A 25,076-nucleotide genomic window follows, 5' to 3' on the forward strand; every position below is an offset into this window, starting at 1 on the left:
GACTCAAGATTTGATCTAACATTCCCAATTTGTATAACATGAAACACACAAGTATAGAAAATATTAGGCTCTAGAAGGTGAAAGGCGTTTATAAACATACCCTTGGCGATTAATTTTCAGAATTTTTGATTTTATTCACCCTGATTTACTATATCACACTGAAAATGTTTCTACGCACACACAGTTTTATCTCGTTCAATCGCTGCTCTTTTCATTTTCTTTATACATATAATTCTGAAAATTTATAACGATGTACGATTACTCTTGAATTTAGAGCTTCCTTTATAATTAATAGACTTCCAATGGCAAAAATTCTTCTATTCTTACGTGAAAAACGATTCAAGGCGGAAAGAGAATTTTCAATGACGAAATTAAATTATTTGATAGTTTAGTAAAATCTTAAAGATATCTTAAAGATCTTATGGAGAAAGCACCTAGGAAGGATTCTATGAAAGTATTTAAAGTGCGACGTTAGTATTGGATTGATACACGTCGGACCACCTGCTATTACGTACAAGAAATCAAAAGATGGAGATTGAGAATATGCTGAGCTATGCAGGAGCCATTAAATTTGAAGTAAGATCCAAAGAGGCGAGAGGAAGGACTCTAGCCAAGGAGACCATGAAAGAAGGAAGAAAGGAATTGAGGAAGACAGATAGCGAGAAAAATAGGGAGAAATGTGTAGAAAGGTGTGAATATAACAAGGAAGGAATACGATATTTGGCGAGAATGTGTGAGATGTGTGTGAGAATCAAAGGCGTTACTAAGGTATTGGTTTAATAAGGGAAGTAAGGGAAGCCAAAGACTAGTAGCTAGAGCGGGGTGCGGACATTTGAAGAAAGAAGGATCTGGTATGATCTCGGTATGATGGATCAGAACTCGAAGTACGTTTGTTACGTGGAGGTCGGAAGGGATCGTTAGAGTAGTACGGTGAAATTAAAAGAAGGAATATATAGCGTGTTCGGTTACAGGTGTCAGGAAATTTAAAGGGTGATTCCTGAAGCCAAAATAACGCGATTAAAATTCGGCCAAAATATCCGTATATAAATATGGTTTTATTTCGTAATTATATGTATATTGCATCTCAGGAAAAATGAGAGGTGATACGTTAATATATTCGATTTAATTGATTAATTCAATACGATATAAATAACTTTCTAGCAGATGAAAAAAAAAGCAAAGTAGTGATAATGAAGTTAATAACATTTTGTAGAGTGGAGTACTAATTTATTTGAAATATTATAATGTTGATTATATCTTATAATATTTATTCACATTTATTTTACTTTTGTTTTACAGTGTCTCTGATAACTTTATTCAAATAGATTTAGAGCTCGTGGTTAACGAGAAAACAAAATTATGCTTCGTCAATATCATTGTCATGTATGATATTCGTTCAATTTGTGCTTCTAACTTCACAGATAACAGATTTCATCGCTTTTTCTTTTTTACTTCTCGCTGTGAAATCTGATCTAATTTAACCGTCTCCATGAAACAAGATCTAAATATCATATTTAAAATATTAAGATACGATTTATATATCTTTTAATCGAATAAAGGCTCCCCAAACAAATTAACAAATTAATTTCGTAGTATTGTCATTATTATTACTGGTATCGTATTGTATCATCGATAATATTATTTCGCTTAACTAGTATATCTATAAACAATTCTTAAAACGACAATTAAATAATAAATATCTGTACGTTTTTACTTCTCCATGTACTTTTTTTAATGGAAACTAAAAATTTTCTCAGTTTTATATGCTATAGTAACATTGATAGCATCGAATATTATTTTATTAACACAATTGTAAAGGTTACGAAAGTATATATTCCATTTATTTTGCAGAAAATATAACAACTAGTTTCTCGTGTTAATAAAATATATTGTTTTTTAAGCATGAGGATTACGGAATTTCTCCCCTGCATATTTGGCAGCCGCACCCAATTCTTCTTCGATACGAAGAATCTGATTGTACTTTGCCAAACGTTCTGAACGACAAGGTGCACCCGTTTTGATCTGACCAGTCGATAGACCAACGACTAAATCAGCTATGAACGTATCTTCTGTTTCTCCAGAACGATGAGACACCATTGTACCCCATCCAGCGCTTTTAGCAAGTTTATGGGCATTAATTGATTCCGTGACAGTGCCTATTTGATTGACTTTTAGTAACAAACAGTTGCAAGCCTTCTTCTCAATAGCCGTTTTAATTCTGTAACGTGTAATAGGTTTACAATGAAATTATCGTCTATGAACATGAAAATAGCTTTCAACGAATGTAATTACTTTTTAAAATTTACAAGTTGTCAATTTAATGCTACAAATAACTTTGTAGGATAAATAATTAATTCGATATTTTGAGTTATATCGAAATTTGACGAACTTGTAATTTCATAAGAAATCGGAAATAATTTCGTTTAAAGATTTTACCTTTCAGGATTTGTGACGGTAAGGTCATCACCTACAATTTGAATAGGAGTGGAGGATGTCATAGAAGTCCACGAGTTCCAGTCGTCTTGGTCAAATGGATCTTCAATCGATACAATCGGGAATTCCTTAACAAATTCTAAATATAAGTTCTTCAAAGCTTGTGGTTCCAAATATGTGTTTGGATCAGATTTTTCATTCTTAAAATCTAAATCATATTTCCCATTTTTATGAAATTCAGATGCAGCGACATCCATACCAATCTTGATTTTGCCTTCGTATCCAGCAACCTACATTGTACGATAATTATGAATAATCATTTCAATAACATTTAACTTAATACCATAACAAAATCAAACGTAAACTATACCTCGCAGGAACATTCCTTGCGTAAGAAAATAGTTTCCTTCTAGAGAGAAAAATACTTACTTTAATGGCATCTATGATCAGATTTAAAGCTTCTTTGTTCTCTAAAATATTTGGAGCAAAGCCACCTTCGTCGCCAACAGCAGTAGCATCAAGGCCAAACTTCTTTTTAATACCAGCCTTCAAATGGTGGTAAACTTCAGTACCCATTTTCATGGCTTCAGTGAAATTAGCAGCACCAGTAGGTAGAATCATAAATTCCTGCATTGCCAATTTGTTTCCAGCATGTGAGCCTCCATTGATAACATTAAAAGCTGGTACCGGCAAAATAATATTGGCATTTCCTGCCAATTCCGCGATATATCTGCAATTACAGAACAATTTACAAAATTACCTATTATACGTAGAAGGTAAAAGCTGTGATATTTGTATCAGATACGTAATATAAAATTTTGTTCATCTTTTATTATTTGAAAAAGTAGTATCAAATTTAAAATTTGTTTATACATTTTGTACTTGACATATATTTCGTAATTTCATTGTAGGCTAATAAAGAAAGATGTGTTTAAATAATTTTATTTATAAATTATGATATTAAATTTAAGTTCAAAATCACACTTACTTATATAAAGGAATCCCTTTTTTAGCAGCTCCTGCTTTACAAACTGCCAAAGAAACACCCAAAAGTGCATTGGCGCCAAGTTTTGACTTATTCGGTGTACCATCCAGTTTCAATAGAAGGTTATCGATATCAGTTTGTTGCGTGACTTCCAAATTTGACTAGATAACGAATATTTTCATATTGATTAGTTAATAAATTCAAATTTTTTTATTGTTCGGTCATATGAACAATATATACACCTTCTAAATGTGTTTAAAAAATTGACAAATTTTGATAAATCTATGTAAAATTGAAACAAGTTATATATGCTACATATTATGTATAAACGCTGAACACTCAATACCTTCAACAATTCAGGTGTGATGATATTATTAATATTCTCTACAGCTTTAAAAACAGATTTCCCATGATACTTAGATTTATCATTATCTCGAAGTTCTAAAGCTTCATGAACACCGGTGGAAGCACCTGATGGTACTTCAGCCCTAAACAGCCCATTGTCTGATACAAGGTCAACCTATAAATAAAATATATAAAAAATAATAAGAACAATTTATGTGTAATCTTAATTATTACGTAATGTATTATAATATAAAATGTTGCATATAATTGAAAATTAGGAATATATATTAAAATTATACCAATATTCAATATAAGGTTACATAATGTACACTTGTCAATCTATGATTTATAATTTATCATACTTTCAGAACAAAAATCATTACATACCAAAATAAATCTCTGTTTTATATGCAGCAATATTACATTTGAAATAAAATTTAATCTGTTTAAGAATTAACATTTTCTTGTAATCTTACCTCTACAGTAGGATTACCACGAGAGTCAAAAATTTGACGTGCCTTGATGCTTTTGATTGGCATTTTCCTACTGCAATTAGTACTGTACTTACTGATTAGAAGTCTGAAACAAAAATATTTAACAATAACAAAATACTGATTCTAAATGTTGAAAAATTATTAAATACAGACCATTTAGCACGAGCAGGTGGTACAATCTAACTTTCATATTACATGTCAGTTACTAATAGTTTCAAGGATAAATAATCTTTCCTTAATATTAACATCAAATTGTCTTTAAATTTAAGCATTTTAAATATTTTTCGACAAAATATGTGTGAAATTGAAATACCGGTAGGCAAGTTTGCCTTGGAAATAATATAGTGTTTGACCTTGACAAGGTCACTGGAAGAAGTTTAAAAATCTGAACAATCAAGTTAATAGTTGTTTGATTTCAAAAGTGCTACATTTTTCAAAATTAAGTATAATGTATTCGAACTATCGCATATAATGACCTTACGATAAAACTTTGGCACTTAATGCATGCGGCACGTATCAAAACCATTTGTTTCTTTTTTTTCTTGTTGTTTTATGAATTTAAGAAACAAAACACTATACAAATCAAATCTTGACACTTCATACAGTGCCTAGAAATTCTTGAAGATACGATTTTTTACTCATACTGTAAAACTGAAGAAAATATGGCTCACCTACTGCAACGTATGACAATCCTCTTGAAGTGTTCGAAGTAGAATGATACTGTCCTACAGTTGACCTCAAATCACGAAGGTAGCTCTCCTATCGACTCGGATCCCGTCACGTATGAATTACGGAAGCGTTGAAACTAAAAGTTTCTCAACAACCTACACTACTGACAATATGACAAAATCTACATAGATATTTATATAAGCAGGTATAAGATATGGAAGCAGAATCTTAAAGTTTTAATTGAATATAATTTGTCATGATAAAATAACGAAAATTGCGTAATCTAAATGTATGGTTTTATCGTTTTATTAATGATCTACTATCTTTATATTGCATTGTTCATAAGCGCGCGAATTTGTAAAATTGCTAAAATAACTCTTAAAAATTGTAAGCTTAATATGCGCATATTTTTATTTATAACGCACAGAATCTTTGTAATGTTGAAACTATTTAGTTTTAAATATTATTATTATATAATATGCTATATGATATTGGAAATAAATTCACCATTGTATGAAAAAACCAAAAGTGTTACGTAGAAATATTATTTATTATACTTTTAAAATAAATAGGATTTGTACAAGAATAGAAATTTATAGATAAACACATTCATTTCAAGCTGAATGAATGTCTATAAAAAAAAATATATTATATAAATAAATAAATATATATATATATATATATATATATATATTATATTTATTATTTTTTTGATATTTGTAACTTGTTAACGTAAGTTTTTGAAATACTTTTAATACAATCATGCTTTCTTGCTGTGATACTTTAATATACTTTAATCATATTATATGTGACGGTATACGATACTTTCATGCTACTTTTACCGTTCGAAATTTAGTGTAATCACTAAATACACCTTGAATCACACGTTAACAAGAATTTGCTCAATTTCTTCGTACATAATCTGTACCTAGGAAATTTAGCTTAATGTTTAGGACATATATATTAAGTTAATCACGTTTAGACATTACGACATATTAGTTTCTAAATTACTTGCAGTGTTTGTAGAGGTAAATATAAAAGGTGCCAGATTTTTTTACAAACATTACTTTTGTTGAAAGTTTATTCAAAAATATGAAATATGTATATTCAATTATTATGATACAGTTTGTACACGTATAATAATATATCCTTAAAAGATAAATTTGCAATTATAATTTAAATAATAAATTCTAAATTGAAAAATTTTACGCTATCGAATGCTAATGAATATGCTTATAACGTTTGAGTAACATATTTTACAGAATAAGCACAGGCTGCATGAAATTACTTAAACAGATTTTTACATTTGGTATTAAATTATCTTTACTATTATAGCTAAGTACTATTCCATTCATAAACAAAATACTAATTATTATATTCACAAGAAATTAATATTTTATTAGTTTCTGAATTACGTTTTCAAAGGCATAGATATCTTTGTTATCAAATTCCGTCGTTTCATTTACATCATTACTCTATCAAGTAAAATAGTTGTACAGAGATCAAAGTGTTTTACAGAAGGCACTCTATATATGTTACAAATGTAAAGGAAGTGCCAGTATTCTAAAATGAATGTTTTAAAATGTTTTATACACCTTATACTTCTAAAAGGGCGACACATTAACATTATCAAGATTGTAATATTTTAAAAAATTGCGTCTATTTAACTGTATACGTAGTATTATATTATTTCAGTTTTTCGACTACTTAGACTTTTCTTTATCAATGCCCAATCTTCAAGGATGTCCGCATCATTAAGCATGTAAACGATATAAGGTCCAGCAACTGAAACAGCTCTTCTTCTTTCAGTGTGGTTTCTGCGCCTTCTACCATTAGAATTTAACCACAGATCTGCATGAATATCAACATTATTCCTATCTTCTTCTAGTCTACGTATTTTTTCTTGTAAATCATTATGGATGCAATCCCAAATTAATTCTTTTTCACTTTCAAAATTCTGTAATGCAGCTTGTTCTTCCGCTAAGAATTTATTTTGGATATTTTGTAGTCTATATTGTTTTAATATTCCAGCTACTTCCGTTTTCGTCTTCATATTTTCTTTTAGACGTTCCAATGGTACTAAATATTCTTCAGATTTTCCAACTCGAACTTCCCCCAATTTTGTATCTACTTGGGTAATTCTTTCACGGTAAAGCCTGAAGTTATAAAAATTAAAACGTTCGATTCAAGATAACAAAATTCCTTCTATAAGGACTCGTAAGTAAGAGAAAGTTTCATCGTACGAAAAGATTTGCTTACTGTTCTTTGAGAAGCGTAAATTGTCTTTCTAAATCTACTAAGTTTTCCATGCATTCGTTACGTCGCCTTTCACATTCATCCTCATCCATTTCCGAAGAATCATCACTGTCGCTATGTTCTGCACTACTGTCACACGACGCGGAGCTTTGATTACTTTCATTGCTGTCGTGAGACATTTCTTCTCCTTCTGCCTCAGATTCATCCTTAACGCTTGGCATCTGTCAAAATGTTGCGATCACCTACAGGATTAAGTAGCAACAGATTGGTAATATACTAGATGTATATTAAAATATCCAAGTTATATTTAATTTGGATGAAAATTGTTTTGGAAATATTGAACTTTAAAATGTTATATTATATTATAGCAACATAACCATTAAATATTACAGCAACATAACCATAAAAATGTATCGTATACGTGTAAAATGTTATATAAATTTTTCTTTCGTCATTATGATCTTCGATAACTATACGTATACTTATTTATATTATATTATATTAATATAAATACGTACTCACTGTTAAATAATTATGTAGTTTTCTTTTTAAAACGATGTCACTAAATAGTGAATATTTTGAAGATAAAGTAGTATCCTTTATCTAGCCAATGGTCAGATACAAATAGTTGATTTCACACAGTATGAAAAATACTACTTTAAGGATAGATGTGATATTGAATGCTTTTTAATACAGGCACCTTCCATGTGGATTTTTCACGATTTGATACGAGTCAATTTTCGAACGGATTTGCCCAGGCCTCGGTACACGAGTGTCGAGGCATGGATAGCAGCTAATATGGCGTCGAAAAAACACATAGAACACCCTACAAGAGCTCAGTTTTACATAGTTATAATTTTTAGGCCTCCGTATTCCGTAATTTCATACGTGCATATTTGGGTTGTATATATCGAAATACATACACAGGATAGCAAATAACCATTTTATCATATTCATATATTTAGGTAGATAGGAGTATGGTTCATGAAAATCTGCTTTTAATCTGTGCCTAAATAAGTACTTAAATATTTAAATAAAATATCAGTAGTGTTAATTAAGTGGATTTACAATTAAGAGTGGTATTTAAGTAGGTAAAGTGGATAAGTAGTATATTCTTTATTAGGTGTATTTCATTGTTTAAAAATATTCTTAAGTCCGAAATATTTTATATTGTTATAACAGCGAAGGTGTAAAATACCGATACACATGCGAAATACTATTTCGCGAGGAGTTATAATATGATTATAACCAAACTTTTACTTCCGGGTTTACTTTTTGGCGCCGCTTTGCTCAGTGTTCTTGTGGGCAACGATCAAAAAGGCTGAACGTTTTACAAACGCGCGTCAAAAGGAGAACTTTTTCAAATTTTCTAATACAAAATTAGTAAATGTTTGCGTAAATTCTCGTCCTGAAAGTTCTATCAACATCACACCGAAGATAATTGGTAATCAATTACTTCGTAGTTACGTAGGTTACGGTCGTAGTGGTAGTAGTATTAGTAATTGAGAAAAAGTAGAATTTTTATTATTTTCCCCTTTATCGTTCTTTTTATTGTCAATTATATCGTTATATAAGATACTAGAGAACGCCTTTGATTATTCTCGCAGTAACGAGAGTGATAAAAAGTGTTAAAGAAGAGAAAAAATGAAATAAGAAAAGGAAGAACGAAGAAGCGACGATGGCAATTGTAAAGAAAGGTACGAATTGTTTAATACGTCTATACAGTGGTTTATTAAAATAACATTTATCGAAACAACATTTTGCTCCTGATCATCGATATTAATATGTTTAACGCCAGTACGTTTAAATATGCTTAATAGTAACAGAAACGTTTTGGAGATTTTACTTTGTCATTAGTGTCGTGTGTACTTGACTCACAATCAAAGACGTATGTATGTATGTATGTATGTATGTATATATGTGCAATAATATGCGTATATCCGACATATGTATGTACGTCGTGAAATTGATGCGAAAGAACTAGGAAATGAAAGGGAATGAAGAAAATATTTATAACTTATGTGTACATACATAATATACACATATATAACGAAAGCAGTTAGAAAAAAAAAATATATATATATATATGTTTCTGTTTGTTTCTTTTAAATCTTTTCGTGTATAATATTCCATTCATATAAGATAAGACATTGAAACCTGGATAGAACAAACAGACATACAATGCAATATTCGCAAAGTGTAAAGTATATTAGGAATTAATGTATACGATATACACACATGTTTCTCGTGTGCTTTTCATGTTTCGTGAAAACTTTCGATTACGTAGGACTGTTTCTGCGCGAAACGAAGATACATACATACAGCCCGTTTCAAATTTCCTTCTGTCGTATCAAGTTCTTTCGTTTCTATTCGCTCTTTTCGATTAAATTTAAAATTTGTCACACACGAGACGGTTACGGTAAGAATTCTTTTACTCCGTACATTCCTACGTGAAATCAAACGATCAATAACACATACAGGGGCGGGGGGGAAATCTCTGTTTCGAGAATATAATTTCGCAAGAATCGCAAGTCTTAAAAAATAAATATAAATCAAGAAAGATGTAGGCACTTGATTTTTTACATATAATTTTCACTTTCTTTCATGATACGAAATTGTATTCAACGTATAAAAGTTCTACTTTTGTTGAGGGGGGTGAGGAAGAGGGAGGGTGGGTGGTGGTGACGATGGTACTTGCTCCTTCCGGAAGGAGATGCGTGTCTTGGAGTCCCTGGAGGAAATGTTCAATTATCATAAGTCGAGCAAATAGTTCCTTACCATACGCATCTAGTGTGTCGTACGTAGTTTGGTGTCGCAGCGGATCTTTTTGCTCATCTGTTTCGTGTACCGATAATTTTACGTAGATTTTCTAAATAATCATTTCATGCAACATTTGCCATAACGACGGCTTTCAATTAAATACATACGTCGTATCAGCAGCGTAATCAACAGCGATCGAGTTACATTTACCGAAAATTAACGAGAGAATCGTGTGACTGAAAACAAAACGGTTAACGTTTCGTTAGCCGAATTTCTTTCAACCTATAACAAAAGAAGTTGAGTTATCGAACCGCGAAGGGCTGCTTTCTTACTTTGTCGATCGATCTTTCTTTTCGTTATATACGCGCGTTATATTCTGCTTACAGATCGTTAGCAACTTTCTCAAGTCGGACAGTTTGAAAAATCGGCATTCGCCACTGATAAGATACGAAACTAAGAGAAGTTTTCGCTTTACTGTAATACCGAAATGCTAATTACATATCGACGTAGTTGCGTTGTTACGCGCAAGTGCAAACGAATTATTCCAAGTTGTCAAGTCGGAAGATCGTGTATTATGCGAAAACTGCGTTACATTTTCGTTTTCTTCCCCCGCCCCCCCCCTAGTATCGAACACGTATTTTCTCTCTGAGGCAAAGTACTCGTCATTTCTGTTTCTCGCTCGTCAAGAAACAATTTTAGGATACGTTGGGGCGAGTCGTGGTCGCATTTTTAATAGATAAAGTAGGCCTCGTCTGACTTATTTTGTACGTACTATTACCTAATATGTTCTGAGTTTTGTCGAAGTTACATTAATGTTACGTATACTGCGTTAGAATGTTTCGGAAGACATGGCGAACATTCGCTCGAAGAAGAGAGAACGGAGGAAAAAATACAAATATTATTTACATGTCGATAAACGGTGACCCAGCATTTTAGTGCAAACGAATTATTACGTACGTACATGGATAGTTTTTTTTTTTTTTTTAAACGATGTTTATTAGTAGCCGGCAATCTATCGGCTGTAATTCGAAGTGAAACGCGACAGCTTTATTTGTTATTTACACGCGTAGCGTTAGTAAAGAGTTGGTGTTAGTAGATGCGATTGTAACGGAATACACGTGATTTTGGAAACGGGTATTTCCCAGACGTCATTTTGCGGACAGATTTCTATTGTGTGTACGTAACACGTTCTGTAGTAACTGATAGACGATTGGCTCGTAATTGTTAGAAAAACTGACGACGATTCGATATCCTCGACAACGAATGACAGAAATAAATTGACCTCAGAGAGAAATTAGAGTTAGGTAAGTATATACGGCATGGAAGATATAGAGATAAAGCGGTTCCATGATTTAGGAACCACCTGGGAAATTGACATTGCGCGAAAGCATACGTCCCAATGTTCGCATACTTTTCGTTCTTAATCGCGGATAAAAATCTACATAGTTGTCTTTTGACGGTCAAAGGTTACACGCATCCATATACATATATATATATATAGTATGTTTTTTAATTACAAAAATGATGTCACTACGATGGAAACATGTTCCTGTATTATCTGCAAATAACGGAGCTGATCCGTATATGGATAGCAATATCACGATGGAGGATTTACACAGGCGAGAGTTGGGTAGGGGAGACACTGATGTTTATTTTGCTTCTCAATCGATTATAGAATTTTCAAGGTATCGTTAATTCGCTACCAATGACGCTTGGCCGTTGAATTACTTCCAACGAGATAAATACAATTTGCACAACGAAGTAATCAAGAATTCGTAGAAAATAATTATTCGTATACACATATTATATTATATAGGTATATAAATCTGCAATCTCTGGATGTCGAGTTTTATTTGCAATTTTTTATTCATTGCTACTTACTTGTATTACAGTTCTCTCGTTCTAACTTGTTCCTTCGATCGACGTAATGGCTTTCTTTACATTCGCATGGTTCGCTCTTGAGAGTTATGAAATTTGCGTTTCTACACGTTGCACGTGAATCGTAGAAAATGAACTATTGCTTCAGGAATAGAAATAATTAATCTGTTTCGTATTTTGTTATTAGAAAAAATAGTGTAATTTTTATAGAGGCAAATGTAGAATAAGCGGTACGGTACGTACGGTACGCTTTTATATGTGTGTGTGTGTGTGTGTGTGTGTGTGTGTGTGTGTTTTAAATAGATATTTTGCATTGTTTCAGTATGATTAAATGTTACATTGCATTTTTAAACTCTTAACATTGTACATTAATGAATACAATTTTTTTTACACAAAAGCTACTAAGAATTCGTAATTTTGTAAAATGGTAATGCACGATAGGGGGATAAGTGCAACGTTATTGCGGGATCGTATAATAGTACAATATTATCCTACCACGTAATACATATACGAGTTTTCGACGTACAGTAACCTGTATTTCGATTAATTTCGAAAATAGATGCTCCAAACAATCGTAACTATACACACCGCATGCATTGTATCGTGTGCCTCGATTTACTTACTCTTTGTATACCGAGTTGCGAACAATACAGGTCTTAAGACGATCAACGCATATTCTACAGTCGTTCACGAAAGTAATGGAACATTTGTAATTCAAACTGTTAATAAATAAAATATGCACTTTAAACTAGAACTTTCGAGATAACTGCGATAAGGCGCGAATCGATCAACACGAGTAAAACTCGTACGTAAAAGATATACGTAAAAGTATATACGTGTACACAGAGCGAAACATCGTTTCGTACGGTCGAGAAATTTTACAGGTCACGATTTTTATAATCCATCGATAGAAATAGCGACATCGTGAAATTAACGACAAGGCATTGATATAATTAAATAGATAGCTCTGCAAATTTTCTTACGATCGTGATTCGGAACACATTTTGAAAAAAAAGAAAAAAAAAAAAAAGAAAAAAAAGAAAAGAAAGAGACGTGTATGGTAGAACCGCGTGGAATAATCGGAGCAACGGTTGGAACGTTACTTTGAAAACTGCAGTGACTAAAAATGTAAAAGTGCGTCATTTATTTGCCAACACTTTGGATCGCGAGCATGGCGATAGTTTTCCCGATAATTGTAATTATTATTTTCGATGATATATCTAATCTGAAAAGGTTGGTCCATTCTAACAGCGACTTATCGGCATTTCACACATCGGCATCGATTCGATCGATCTTCTGCTGGTCGGTTTATCCAAACCAGCCGAATATGGTCCGATAGATGGGATTTTGGGAAGGCTAACCTCGAGTTGCAATCGCACCACTTATCGATAATCTTGCACGCACACGTGTGCCATTGCATCTTGTTATGCTTATGAGCGGCCTAATGGGATTCTGTGCTTTCATAGAATACAGGTTATCGATTTCTTTGTTATCCGTTGTAGCACTTTCCAATATTGCTGTCGCTTGTAACGAGGCGACTTTGAAACGCTCTGCGACACACGAATCAACGACAACTGTGTATGGTTGTGGCAGATATAACGAAACACGATTCGCAATTCCCCATCGAACATGTGTACGTGTATATATCTCGTACGTGAAATATATGGTACGTGCTACGCAAATACCAAAGCCTTTTCCATTTTACGATAATTCGTATTTCCAAGTCTCGAGATGATACGCTCTGTACCGTTAATTTCTTTACTCTCGCATATACGCGTATATAAGGGCAACGAAAGATTGGCAGAAAGTAATCGAAACCGGTTGAACTTGATATTCTTACCCGTGATTACCTTACCACTTCAAATTACCTTTACCTTTACTTTTCTCTTTTTATGTCTACACATATAGTTGATCGAATCATGGATCGAAATAAATTAATAGAAAGATATATTTTTCCGTTGGACCGAAAGGAATTTCTCATGTCCCGATTTCTCTCGTTATATGGTCTCACGTTGCGACTATTTCGTATCACGAGCGATAGGAACGTGTCCTACGTGATTTATGTAATCCAAGGTTCTCGTAAATAAAAGCAACGATCGACTTGGATGGTGGTTCAAGGTAACCACTATTCTGGTATCAGTCATCGAGCGTCTATCGAGAGCCAGATGTATATGTGAAATCGTTTCACATGCGTTTGGCCTATAGCTTTGATTATAATCTTTTTCGATATAATTGATTAAACATTAAAATTAATTCAATATAATTTAACCGTTGTGAACCTTTTCGATGAATTTTTAAGCCAAACAAAGTACGATACAGCTGTAAAAGGATAAATTGGTTTAAAGGAAAGAGAAACTATGAAAGAAGGGGAACGATGTAAAGATATAAAATATGAAAAATAGTGTACAACTATCTTTTCACATCATTTTCAATAAAAATGTTAAAACCAACTCTTATCGTAATACCTTGACCATTCGTCATTCAGATTATCGTGTTTTTGTTAATATCACGTCACTTGGTCATTTCTTAAAAGCTTATTTCTTGCCGAAATTGAATTCTTCGCTTTTAACAGCGTTAACTTATACTCTCATTCTGCTAAATTTCTATGTTTCAATTTTCTGCCAATTATCTTTTCACCTGTTTCTTAGAGTTTCTTGAAGCGCGTAACTTCGTCCTGTAATTCGATAGGAAAAAGTATCTTTGCCCTCTGCCTGACTAATACGTGCATTAACGAGCAAAGAACTTTGTTCAAGGGTTTCTCGTTTTTCTAGAAATTATAATTGCGTTACTCTGTATCTAATATAAAAGCAAAAGGTATGTTTTATACTCACAAGATATAAAATATGTATATAATGTACGATGTAAAATATAAAATATAGATATATGATATTAGAGAGATATTTCAAGTGATTTAAAATCTAAAGTTAGGTGATAATAAAACTGTCGCATAAGGATATTGTCTTGTGTATTTATATTATCGAGCGATTCGTCGATTATTCAGATTGTTCGGAAAAACTGAACGGAAACTAAACGGATCAAACTAAATCGACGATTGTCCATTTCTGGTTGCGTTACTTTTTTCTCTTTTTTAACTTGTACAAGTTGGACAGAGCTAAGTTTCAGATTTCTGTACTCGGCTGTTTTCGCGAATAAATATTTCGCAGAAACTTTTCAACGTGAATAACTGCTAATCGTAATCGCTGGCAGTCAATTCGGTTTGAAACGATCCTTGATACGTGTGTACCATATATACATGGCTGAAATTCCATAATCGATAGCGCGGCGAAGCGAGGGGCCATCGAATAATAAGGTAACGCTATTTTTGTAGAATCTTTGCTCCCTTTCGCAACCTCCCGAACCATTTCATCCCGAAACTTTCGTATCATGTTCGAACAACGTGTACGCGTTGTCTTGTGAATACGTATATAATAATGCAAGTATACGTACGTGTATATGAATCATCGCGAGACGAGACTGTGGGATCGTGTTCGACCGATACAAATAGTTTAACGGAGAAATGTTTTCTTCCGCAAAGTTGCGAGTTTGCAGAAACGTTAAACGAGAACGCGTTATCCGTTTTCTTTGGCCGTCAAGAGAGTGAACGAGATACGATAATCATAGCCATTTCTTACGAATTATGCATTTTCCATGTCCGAGACCTGCTCGAAGGAAAAAGATTTCAAACCTAACTACAAGCCATAGGGCATCCATCCGTTTGTGCCTCTGTAAAGAAAAAGTTACACAAAGATTTATCTCTGTCTCGCTTCCATCGAATACGTTCGATCGTACCGATCGCACATCGCGGATCAGAGAATCCGGAGAAACATACATACTTTTTTTTATACATACTTTGGAACAAACGAACGATCGCGCCATCGGCTGATTTACTCGTTCTCATTGATGGTATCGATCTCATTGCTTTCGATTGTATCGGTTTCTTCTTTGAAAACTACGACTGCCGATAGAAAAAGCGATCAGCGAATCGGCAAATCATTTTTGTTCCTTACGAACGAAAAGGCTAAGACGACTAGGATTTAGCAGTGCCGCTTTGCGCTTTGTCGTTCTGAGCTTTGTCGAAACCGTCGATTAACGTTTCGATGATGAATTTGATCGTCACTTTGTAGGTGCTCTCCACGTTCTCCGAGTATCGATCTTCTAAAGTTCGCTTCACGGCTTCTAAGAATGGTTGCTCGATTTTCTGAAAATAAAATTCATTGAGAGAGGAATAGGAGGGAGCGGGAGAGAGAGAGAGAGAGAAAGGGAGAAACGTCAAATGGATCAAAGTTGAAATAAAATTCTTAACATTTACGAATATTTTTAGCTAATTAATCGTTCGTCTCCCGTTTAATTTCGTATATACGTTCCTATAATCGTTAACGAATGCCAAGTTTAATAACTTGTAGACGATTTAGCGTAAAATGCTAGTTATACGCGTTTCCGTGTCCGTTGTTCGTTTAACGCCATCGATCGAGTCGATATCTGCAAAAGTTTTGCAAACCATAACAACATTACCAAAAGCATCGTGCAAAGTATTACATACAAGTTTCAACGTAGCCTTTCGATCAGACACGATCAGACTCGAAAACTATTCGATCCACGTTTGATTTTGTGATGTGTTTACTTATTTAAGTAATATCGCACGATAAAGATTATATTACGGCTGTAGTAGGTGGAAGGCTCGCGATTCGGTCGGTGTTCGATCGAACCAGCCTAACGAGGAAGCGAACGGTCGCCTTGAAATCGTCAACAGAGTCGGAAGAAGAAAAAAGTAGTATCCCGTCTGTTGTATGGTACGTGTAACGTCGCTACGGTGTATCACACACGGTATACCATACGTATTACTGTCCAAGTTTGTTTCGGTGAAACAGACTTCTCGTATTTTCGTATTTTCAGCAGCGACTATAGAACGTAACGAATCTACGAAGGGGACATTCGAGACGCGAGAAAATCGGAAATCAAAGAACTTGTTTATTCTACTATCGTGGACGAGAAACCGTAGTATAGCAACTGAACGTTGGACAAAATCTCGATGTCCACGCCGAGACGTTTTATTCGATCTTTGATCGCGTCGCTTTATCACGTTCTAGTACTACAATTTTGGAAAAATGTTCATACATTTGTGAAATAGTAACGCGATAACGAACGACGATAGGATTTCTTGGTATCGATAATATCAAGTATATAACAAGTTACTTTTTACGAGCTTACCCAAAAGTACTGTGGATTAAAGTCAGGAATCTTTGTATGCGTGGCTCCGACTTGATGAAGACAGGTGAGGAAATCATCCATATTGTCGAGTCCTCTGATACCTTCGTCCAGAGCAGCCATTACTTTTTCCGCGTGTTTGCCCAATTCTACCATATCGAAGCGCTCCTCTTTCGATTTCAAGTCGAGAAAACGCGAAAACATTTGCACCAATTCCTCGTTTTCTTCGAACAACCTGCGAATAAACGAGAGAGTGAACTTATAAAAAGTCGAAGCTTGGTATCCTACTTTCTCTGTCGTCAGTAGTTGCTTCGCGTAGTTGTTTTGTAATTAACATTGGCGGAATACACGCGCGAAACTATGCGATACTTTACCGCAATTTTTATACCGTTTCCTATTCTTTAGTGATAAATAATATATTTCTAAAGACGCGAAGAGAAGAGCAAAGTGTCCAAAGTTGAGAGTAAATTTTGTTAAATGAAAATTATACCGTCATTTTGTCTACGACTTTATTCTGTATTCGAATAAAATCGTGTTTCAACGTTTTTACCGATGACAAGGAAAAGTACTTTGTTTTTCTTGAATTCTGTAGGCGTCATAAATCTTGTACTTGGCCTTTAGGGGATAGAAGCTTTTACGATATATCCTGTGTACTTTCTCCGAAAGTAAAACTCGCGAAACTTGGTCCGTGACACGGTCGAGGCAACGCTGTTGTTCCATAAGACTTTATCTTTGTTTCCTTGCTTTACTCGCTTGGCTTTATAGCGACCGTTTCCTCGTTTTCGCGTCAGATATCGTTTTTAATTTTCATTATCATTCGTTTATTGGTGTTTTATTCGCGTCTGTCGGCTTAGCACGACTTCCGGCTATCCATCGCGTTAAACTTTCTCGTTCGATCGCTTCTTCTACGGCTATTTTATTTCGTATACGCGCACATGCATATGCGTAACGATACGTAGAACGTTAAAAGGTCCCTAAAGTCTTCGTTCTCTAGGATTAATATGAACATTTTAAAATCTGGGACCGACGAAGCTTATCTCTTTAGGTAAGACGAGTGTCGCGCGGCATCGTTACTTGCTATGCTTATAATAAGTATTTCCGTCTCGAGTCTTATTCGAATCGCGTTTCTTCTGTTTCTACGTTTGATTAGCCGTACCGCCACCACAAACCTATCTATCTCTCCAACGACGCGTTGCGCTTAGTTTTCTTCGGTTCTTAAGCGGCTAAAATTTTTAGTTTCCACTTTGTAGGAGGCTGGTAAGATGTCGAGCAACGAGTTTAGAGATTTGCTTTCGATATGTAAATAAAAAAAATTATTATTAATTATTAAACGCATCGCGCGTTTATCATTATTATACGTATAACCTACTTTACAAGTGTATGTAGCAACGTTATATAGCAATATGCAACTTTGTACATAATACGTAACTTTGTAGATGCGATGCAACGTAAAGACACATTGTACGTGTACGTGTACGTGTTTCGTGTGTATTGGTGTCTGGAACGAATGGAATCGATAGTAAGGAACTTTGATAAGGCCCTTGAGACGCGAATAGCTTTTCAAAGGTAATTATCGACTTTGATGTTTCGTAATCGATTCGCCAAATTTGTTATATTCGTAGTCTGCACATACGGATGTGTACGATCACCGTAGGTGAATCGCTCGAGACCCGACGTTTCCCAACTTAGATGCCAATTTAACGAACGAAACGAACAATTGTCGAAGAATTAGATCGGTGTAAATACCGTGTGTAAATATCGTGATGCATTGACGAAGAATGGAGTAAGCAATAAGAAGGAGGAACAAGTTACATCGATGCGTAGGATGCAGGTAAAAATAAATAATAAAAAGGTTGGCTCCGTGTGCGTCAGAAACGCTTCGATACGCCGGTAACGAACGATTGTCAATTTCCAACAGCTATCGACCGTCGTTTGTCGCATCTGTGAGTAACCCAGCGAGCATATACGCAACGCGACACTCTCTTTTCGGTTTTCCACCAACGGAGAAAGCAGAGCATCTACCGTCGTTAAAGAGAATGGATCGTATCCAGCAACTGGAGCGCTATCGATCACGAAAAAGGGCAAACATTTCGTTTCTACGTGTACATGTTACTTGTCAACTACGTTGACGGTAAAGACGCGTAAACGATAGCTTCTTTAATAACGCGCTTCGTTATATTCGAAACGATATCGAGCTTTGCAATTTCAAAATGTCCGCTTTTGTGGGCAAAGTTCTCGTTTTATTTATTTACTCTTTAATTTTCATTTGGATAGAGCTACAAGTACGATAGAACGAACGTCGCTTACTTGTTTCAAGACGAATATCTTGACAATTTAAATAGTAGGAAATAGTAAGAAAAGAAAGAAAACGGCGAAAAATTTTGCGATAAAGAGATAGAGGTAAAGAGATGGTCGGAGGAGTGGAGTTGGTTAGGAGAAACGGGTTAAGTTTGAAAGAAAGCAAGAAGGCGTACGGACGAAGAAAGACGGAGAATAAGGAGGAAAGGAAATGAAAGGAACGAGAGGAACGAACGATCGGTTTGAAAGCGGACGAAAAATAACAGGGAGAATGGAGGAAAAAGGAAGAAACGGGATAGACTCGTTTTCACGTCGACTCGCCTAGAAATGACAGACACGAACGCACTATTTCTGCGCTTGGTCACGCGAATAGTCTGAAAATGCCAATACGAGGAAGTCCATTGTTCGTTAACAGCTGGGACAGAGAGGGAGAAACAACGATCGCCTGCGTTTCACGTCGGAACCTTCAATCCTCGAACGCTCGTTAACATTGAGAAACAGAAAGCAAAAAAATAAACGTGGCCGCGTGTATCGTTTAGTTGTTGTTAATCGCTGTTTATTCGTTACGTTTGCTGTTTCACGAATACCTTGGCGAGGCTATCGTCGAGGCTATATTATCGCGAACCTATAATCGACACATCGATACCAGAGATAGAGGGACGAAAAATTCCACCATACTTTTAATACGAATTCACATGAATTCACATGAATCCACATGAATTTAATTACATACTCTGATAATAGTTTATTTTCCGATTAACAATCGAGCGATATTTGTCAGAGCGTACAGACCACGATTTCGATTCGGAATCGGAATCGGAATCGGAAGATAAATCTGTGCAAAGATACAAGTGGAAAATATACAGACCATCATTGTTCCACGCTTCTATGCTCTGCTCCGTGGTTGATTATTGGTTGACGGAGGGTCGAATCTGTGCGGTTTTTTCCTCGGTCCACGATAAATTATTTCAGGGTAGCCCTTTGTAGGCATATCCCGTACGCTCTAATTACGCCGAGAGTGCATCGATATCAGGAATCTCATCAATTCAGTAACAAGTGGACAGATAAAGATAGAAAATAAAGGGAGTGAAAGAGATGGACGCGTGTACGCTAAAAGGGTAGCAAGTAAACGAGGAGCAGCGAATAATGGAATCATTTGTCGTCGAACGATATCGGACATCGGCGAGGAGAGCGTAATTAGATGGCGACTAAACTTACGAATCCTCCTTTGTACATATGTATTTGCTTTTTCTACTCGGATTTTTCATCTTCGCGGAACGGAGACCAGCGACTATCGTAAATAGATTGTTTGCTGGTAATTCCGAAAACGACGAAACGATAAAGTAAATGTAGTATGTATTATAGATTGTAATTTGATCACGATACCTGTAGTAAATTATAGTTGTAGGCATAATCGTTTCATAGTTAACCGAGAATATGTTGGTCGTAACATTCGATCATTATATCCGCTCTGATTGTTTCTCTTGTACGTGTACATGTATATTAAACGCAATTATCGATTATTCGATAAGTAAAATTATTATTCGCTACCTTGAATTATTAAATAATCGATAGCCGTTATTCGCGTTACATTTCGTTCGACTCTGAAACATTCGTAGAATAGAGAATCTATCTTTGATATTTTCTTTTTTCCTCTTTTAACGGATATTTTCACGGGCAATTAACGGGTAATTCGATAAGACATAAGAGATACGACTCTTTCGCAAGACTATGTAATTCACGTTCGACCAATGAAATGAAAATTTGTATTCGCAATAGGGTTGAGAGTAAAGATGATCTCCTTCCCGTTTCCCCAATAATCTCCTTTATCGAAGCATCTCCATCATTTTCCAAAGTTTGTCGTTCGGGGCTAGTTAACGTTTCAAGGACGCGACTGAGGAGTAAATTGGCAAATGGAAATCGTACGCGACTCGTAAAATACGAGTTTAAGAAAAATGAAATTATGTGCGAATTTCGTCGTAAGAGCGAAATCGATGAAGAAAGGAGAACCGAGAGTGGAATACCGAGTATAGGTAAAATCTAATATTGGATGATGTGTTATAGCGGAGATTTCGGGTCTAACCCTTACCTGGATTATCGATTTTACATTTATAAGCGGTGTATAACGCCGTTCGTGTATAGGAAATTATTTAGAACTGCGTGTAACATTGGAGAAGCTGCTTGTTATCTACAAAATAATTTAACAACTTACGATAGAATTTCAATTTTGTCTGTTTCTTTAACACGTTGATCGCCAACGAACAGTCTTGCGTGTTCGGCGAAACGGCCTTCCTAGTTTCTAATTTCTACGCATTCTTACACTTTGTATCAGTTTCTCTTAAAATCTATACGCGTACGTATATTTTCGTCGAAATTTATTTTGCCATCTTTCGAGATGCCATATTTTTTTCTTCTATTTGCCGCGAAAGAGACAAAAGGATAGCTTCGATCGAACCATATGATACAAAGTACATCTAACTCGTAACTACGTAGTAATACGAATAAATAACGAATAGCTCGTTACTCTTTTCCTTATAATTAATTTCCGTATAATTTCTTTCGCTATATAGCGTCTGGTAAACGATATATTCGTATTACTTGAAAAGTTGAGAGGTTATTATTCGAAAAGTAAAGCGCACGACACTCTTGGAACAGCAAGATCGATCGTTGATATTTTTATACGCGGAATTTACTACTTTGTAGGAGGAAATGGCAAGACGTTATCTATATCGCGAACATGGTAGAGATAGGTAGAGATGCGAGGAAAACGAGCGCTGGAAAAGCAACGTATAACGATCGTATCGATAATTTATTACTTGCGACTCGCCTGTAATTAATATGCAAACATCAAACGTAACATTTCGCGTTTAAACGAAAAAAAAAAAAAAAAACTGTCATTCAGAGTCATTTTTCGAAAATTGAATTCGAAATTTCGAAATTGAATTGAATACGCCGATCACGCTCGGTTATTGTAGGCCAATATCTAGAAACCTATCGTTGTTTCACGAACGATGGAAAGGCTCAGAAGCCGACATATAAAGACAAACGAAAGGAAATTACGTGCGTTTGACAGAGAAGAAACCGGGGATAAAATCTAGTATCCGTGGACGAACGATGAAAGAAAGAAAAAAGAAAAGAGGCAGACGAGGTAGTTAATTATCCAATTTAATTATCTGCAAAGGCCTCCTTTCGTGACCCGTTATTTTATTTATTAACTAGGTGCACATTTTCTTCTTTTATTTCCGTTTATTTATTTCAAATATGTATCGAATTCCTTTTTTCCAATTCGATGGATATGCTACACTTTCACGTATACGATATCTGAATATATCGTATGTGCAGAATGTCCTTGATTTGTTTCCTCTACGATAAAAGGAGAAGCACGTCGGTCGACATGCCGCTACCATGCGGTAGTTGGTAATAGGTGTTTGTGAATTTCGGAGGAATATGATTCGTACGCTTATAAAGTTGCAAGTTCGTTTGAAACGGATGTTATTTCGGTGCACGTAAATTCTGTTATCCAAATGTTTTTATTACTAACTCGAAACCTATCGATCCGAACGTTAGTTGGACATTTTAGATGGTAGAAAACACGATATACTAGTGATACTTATAATACGTGTCTGTGATCTCGCGGAAGATACAAGGAAAGGTTGTAACGAATGTGGAAGAACATGCGCTGTTTGGAAATGTGCGTTTGATGTAGTATGAAATAAATTATCGACTTGCGTAATTCTCTTAATAAAAATATAAAATCTCCTTAGAGCGGAAATTTTATTACGCGATCCATCGAGTAACCGTGGAATCGAATCGCCATATAAATGGTTATAAACCATATAATCCCCTATAGTTTGTCAGATTAATACGATTAATTTCCTTGGATTAGAAAAAGTTAACAGGAACGATTATACCGCCGATGGTATCTCATTGTCTTTTATAATATACGGTCTCTGGAGAAAAGGTTAATTCGTCCGTAACCGTTAGCTTTATCCGCCTTTAACGATATCGCGTACAAGTACGGATGTCGCAAATGGGGAAAAAGATATAGATAAGACTAAGCTCTAAAGGGGTGGCGAGTTTCTCGGATATCGTAATCGTACGATATCGGATCTCTACTTTATCGGCCACCTCTTAAGGAAATTGTAGGTAGTCCGTGAATCCTCGTCTCCCGTTAAACCGATATAACAGTTCGAACGGACGAAACGTTGACAACTGTTGGGTCGTTATCGCGCGCTAATGATAAACGACGAAAATTTTAGCGACAACGAAACTAAGAACCGGCCGATTTCAGTGTTTTAACGGTGCATTTTGAACGTTCGACTCGATACTAAACACGACGATAGAACGTTTGCAATAACGGAGAAACGAAATTGACTAATAGCATCGTTTTCATCGTTTCGGTCATCGTACAAAGTCTTTCGAAGAAACGCCTACCTTTCAACAGCATGGTTCTATTTCTTATTTGTTTTTATTTCTTATTGCTTCTCGCAATTAATTATATCGCGCGTTACTTTGTTAATTATATTACAGAGCCACGTACCCTTTCTTCTGTCTCTGGATTCCAGTGATATCGTGTACTTAATGCAGGCTCTAGTGATACGTAATTTTTATAGAACTTTTCTTACGTTTAATGCGTTACAAACCTCATGAGCATAAAGACACCGGTCGTTTCTAGCTTTCTGGAGACCGCTTTCCAACTGGCCATAACCGTAAATTTCTGTTTCGCTGTTAACGGAAGCCGTGGGTCCGTGGTGGGTTGATTCGGTGTGGCCAATTTGCTGAGTTCGCAGCCCATGTCGAGTATCGGTGATCTGTTCCTTTCTTCTTCGGGAATAGAATTTTACCTTGGAGAACGATCAGTAGATTTGACCGGATCGAGCGGGAAAAATCTTCAATCCTGTACGAAGCTTCGTTGATCTTCGACTCGCTTCGACCATGGAATCTACGGACGCCGCACGGCAATCAATCCGGCCGAAAAACGGACGAGCAAACTTTAATCAAGCGGCGGGCAATCAGCTGGTTTCCCACGGTTTCATCGAATCACTCGCGTTCAAGCGTTTCACTGGATTTTTGCCCCGAAGGATTTAACGTATTAAGAAAAAGGCTAGTCATTTATAATCCCTCGCTCCTCACCACTTGGTTACCACTTTACGAACAATCGATACGAAGCAACGTGTTGTTCGATCGCTGGCGTTCCGTTCGAAGTTAACGTAGCCGTCGTCGTCGTCGTCGTCGTCGTCGTCGTCGTCGTCGAAATCGAAACTGTTACGTTTAAGCGAAAGGTTCAAATCCATTCGTCCTCCTGCTGGTCTCCGTTGTTGATAATTTTTCATTTAAAGTTCATTTAAGATACACGTGAAAAACGGGAAACTCGTTCCTCCTTCTCCTCTCCAATATGCTTTATCTTCTGCGAATGTCAAAACGAATCACCGAGTAACAACGATCCACGGTTCTTTTGAGTCTTTTCTCCGGCTGCATCGAATGCAACGACGCTTTGTCGAAATATTCTAGCAGAACGACCGCGGCCGAATACTGTAATTAGAACAACTTGCTTGATAAGTGGTAACGATTCGCTTGGTGGAAAAGGGGAGACGGTGGACGTTGCTAAGCGCGAATGCAGATTTAAGCGCGAGGATTTCGAGGTTTCCCGATCGTCAATTTGTAAGTAGAAGAGAGAGAGAGAGAGAGAGAGAGATTTGATTTCGATGCGTGATTTATTATATGCGGTTATAGGGTTTTTACGAGATTTCAAG

General features: G+C 35.5%; 4 protein-coding genes across 6 annotated transcripts in view; 1 reads left to right on the plus strand and 3 right to left on the minus strand.

Annotated features, from left to right (window-relative positions):
- Nucleotides 1-1,585: 1,585 nt before the first annotated feature.
- LOC117233542 (enolase) lies at nt 1,586-5,203 on the minus strand. Its single transcript, XM_033493935.1, has 7 exons — nt 4,929-5,203; nt 4,240-4,342; nt 3,765-3,938; nt 3,422-3,579; nt 2,863-3,163; nt 2,437-2,723; nt 1,586-2,218 (listed from the first exon to the last, which is right to left on the minus strand). Exons 2-7 carry the CDS (start codon nt 4,300-4,302, stop codon nt 1,897-1,899), a joined length of 1,305 nt encoding a protein of 434 aa, XP_033349826.1. The 5' UTR covers nt 4,303-4,342; nt 4,929-5,203; the 3' UTR covers nt 1,586-1,896.
- An 867-nt stretch (nt 5,204-6,070) lies between these two features.
- On the minus strand, nt 6,071-7,986 carry LOC117233518 (breast cancer metastasis-suppressor 1-like protein). Of its 2 annotated transcripts, none has more exons than XM_033493885.1 (3): nt 7,705-7,986; nt 7,186-7,424; nt 6,071-7,082 (listed from the first exon to the last, which is right to left on the minus strand). In XM_033493885.1, exons 2-3 carry the CDS (start codon nt 7,401-7,403, stop codon nt 6,608-6,610), a joined length of 693 nt encoding a protein of 230 aa, XP_033349776.1. In that variant the 5' UTR covers nt 7,404-7,424; nt 7,705-7,986; the 3' UTR covers nt 6,071-6,607. The 2 variants fall into 2 exon arrangements, with proteins under 2 accessions (XP_033349776.1, XP_033349777.1); XM_033493886.1 differs by having other exon boundaries at nt 7,701-7,986.
- A 761-nt stretch (nt 7,987-8,747) lies between these two features.
- LOC117233517 (chromatin modification-related protein eaf-1-like) overlaps nt 8,748-25,076 on the plus strand; it is a 66,525-nt gene continuing 50,196 nt past the window's right edge. Inside the window, exon 1 of the mRNA XM_033493881.1 lies at nt 8,748-8,879. The gene's annotated coding sequence lies outside the window, so the exon portion shown is untranslated. The remainder of the gene's footprint in view (nt 8,880-25,076) is intronic.
- On the minus strand, nt 15,310-24,205 carry LOC117233519 (globin-1-like). Of its 2 annotated transcripts, XR_004493334.1 has the most exons (4): nt 23,967-24,205; nt 17,029-17,260; nt 15,670-16,018; nt 15,310-15,543 (listed from the first exon to the last, which is right to left on the minus strand). XR_004493334.1 is itself a non-coding variant. In XM_033493887.1 (3 exons), exons 1-3 carry the CDS (start codon nt 24,116-24,118, stop codon nt 15,848-15,850), a joined length of 555 nt encoding a protein of 184 aa, XP_033349778.1. In that variant the 5' UTR covers nt 24,119-24,205; the 3' UTR covers nt 15,654-15,847. The 2 variants fall into 2 exon arrangements, 1 of the variants encoding a protein (XP_033349778.1); XM_033493887.1 differs by lacking the exon at nt 15,310-15,543 and having other exon boundaries at nt 15,654-16,018.

Source organism: Bombus vosnesenskii, unplaced genomic scaffold (assembly GCF_011952255.1).
Source record: "Bombus vosnesenskii isolate JDL3184/JDL3185 unplaced genomic scaffold, Bvos_JDL3184-5_v1.1 scf7180000013297, whole genome shotgun sequence".
In the NCBI taxonomy this organism is placed as follows: domain Eukaryota; kingdom Metazoa; phylum Arthropoda; class Insecta; order Hymenoptera; family Apidae; genus Bombus; species Bombus vosnesenskii.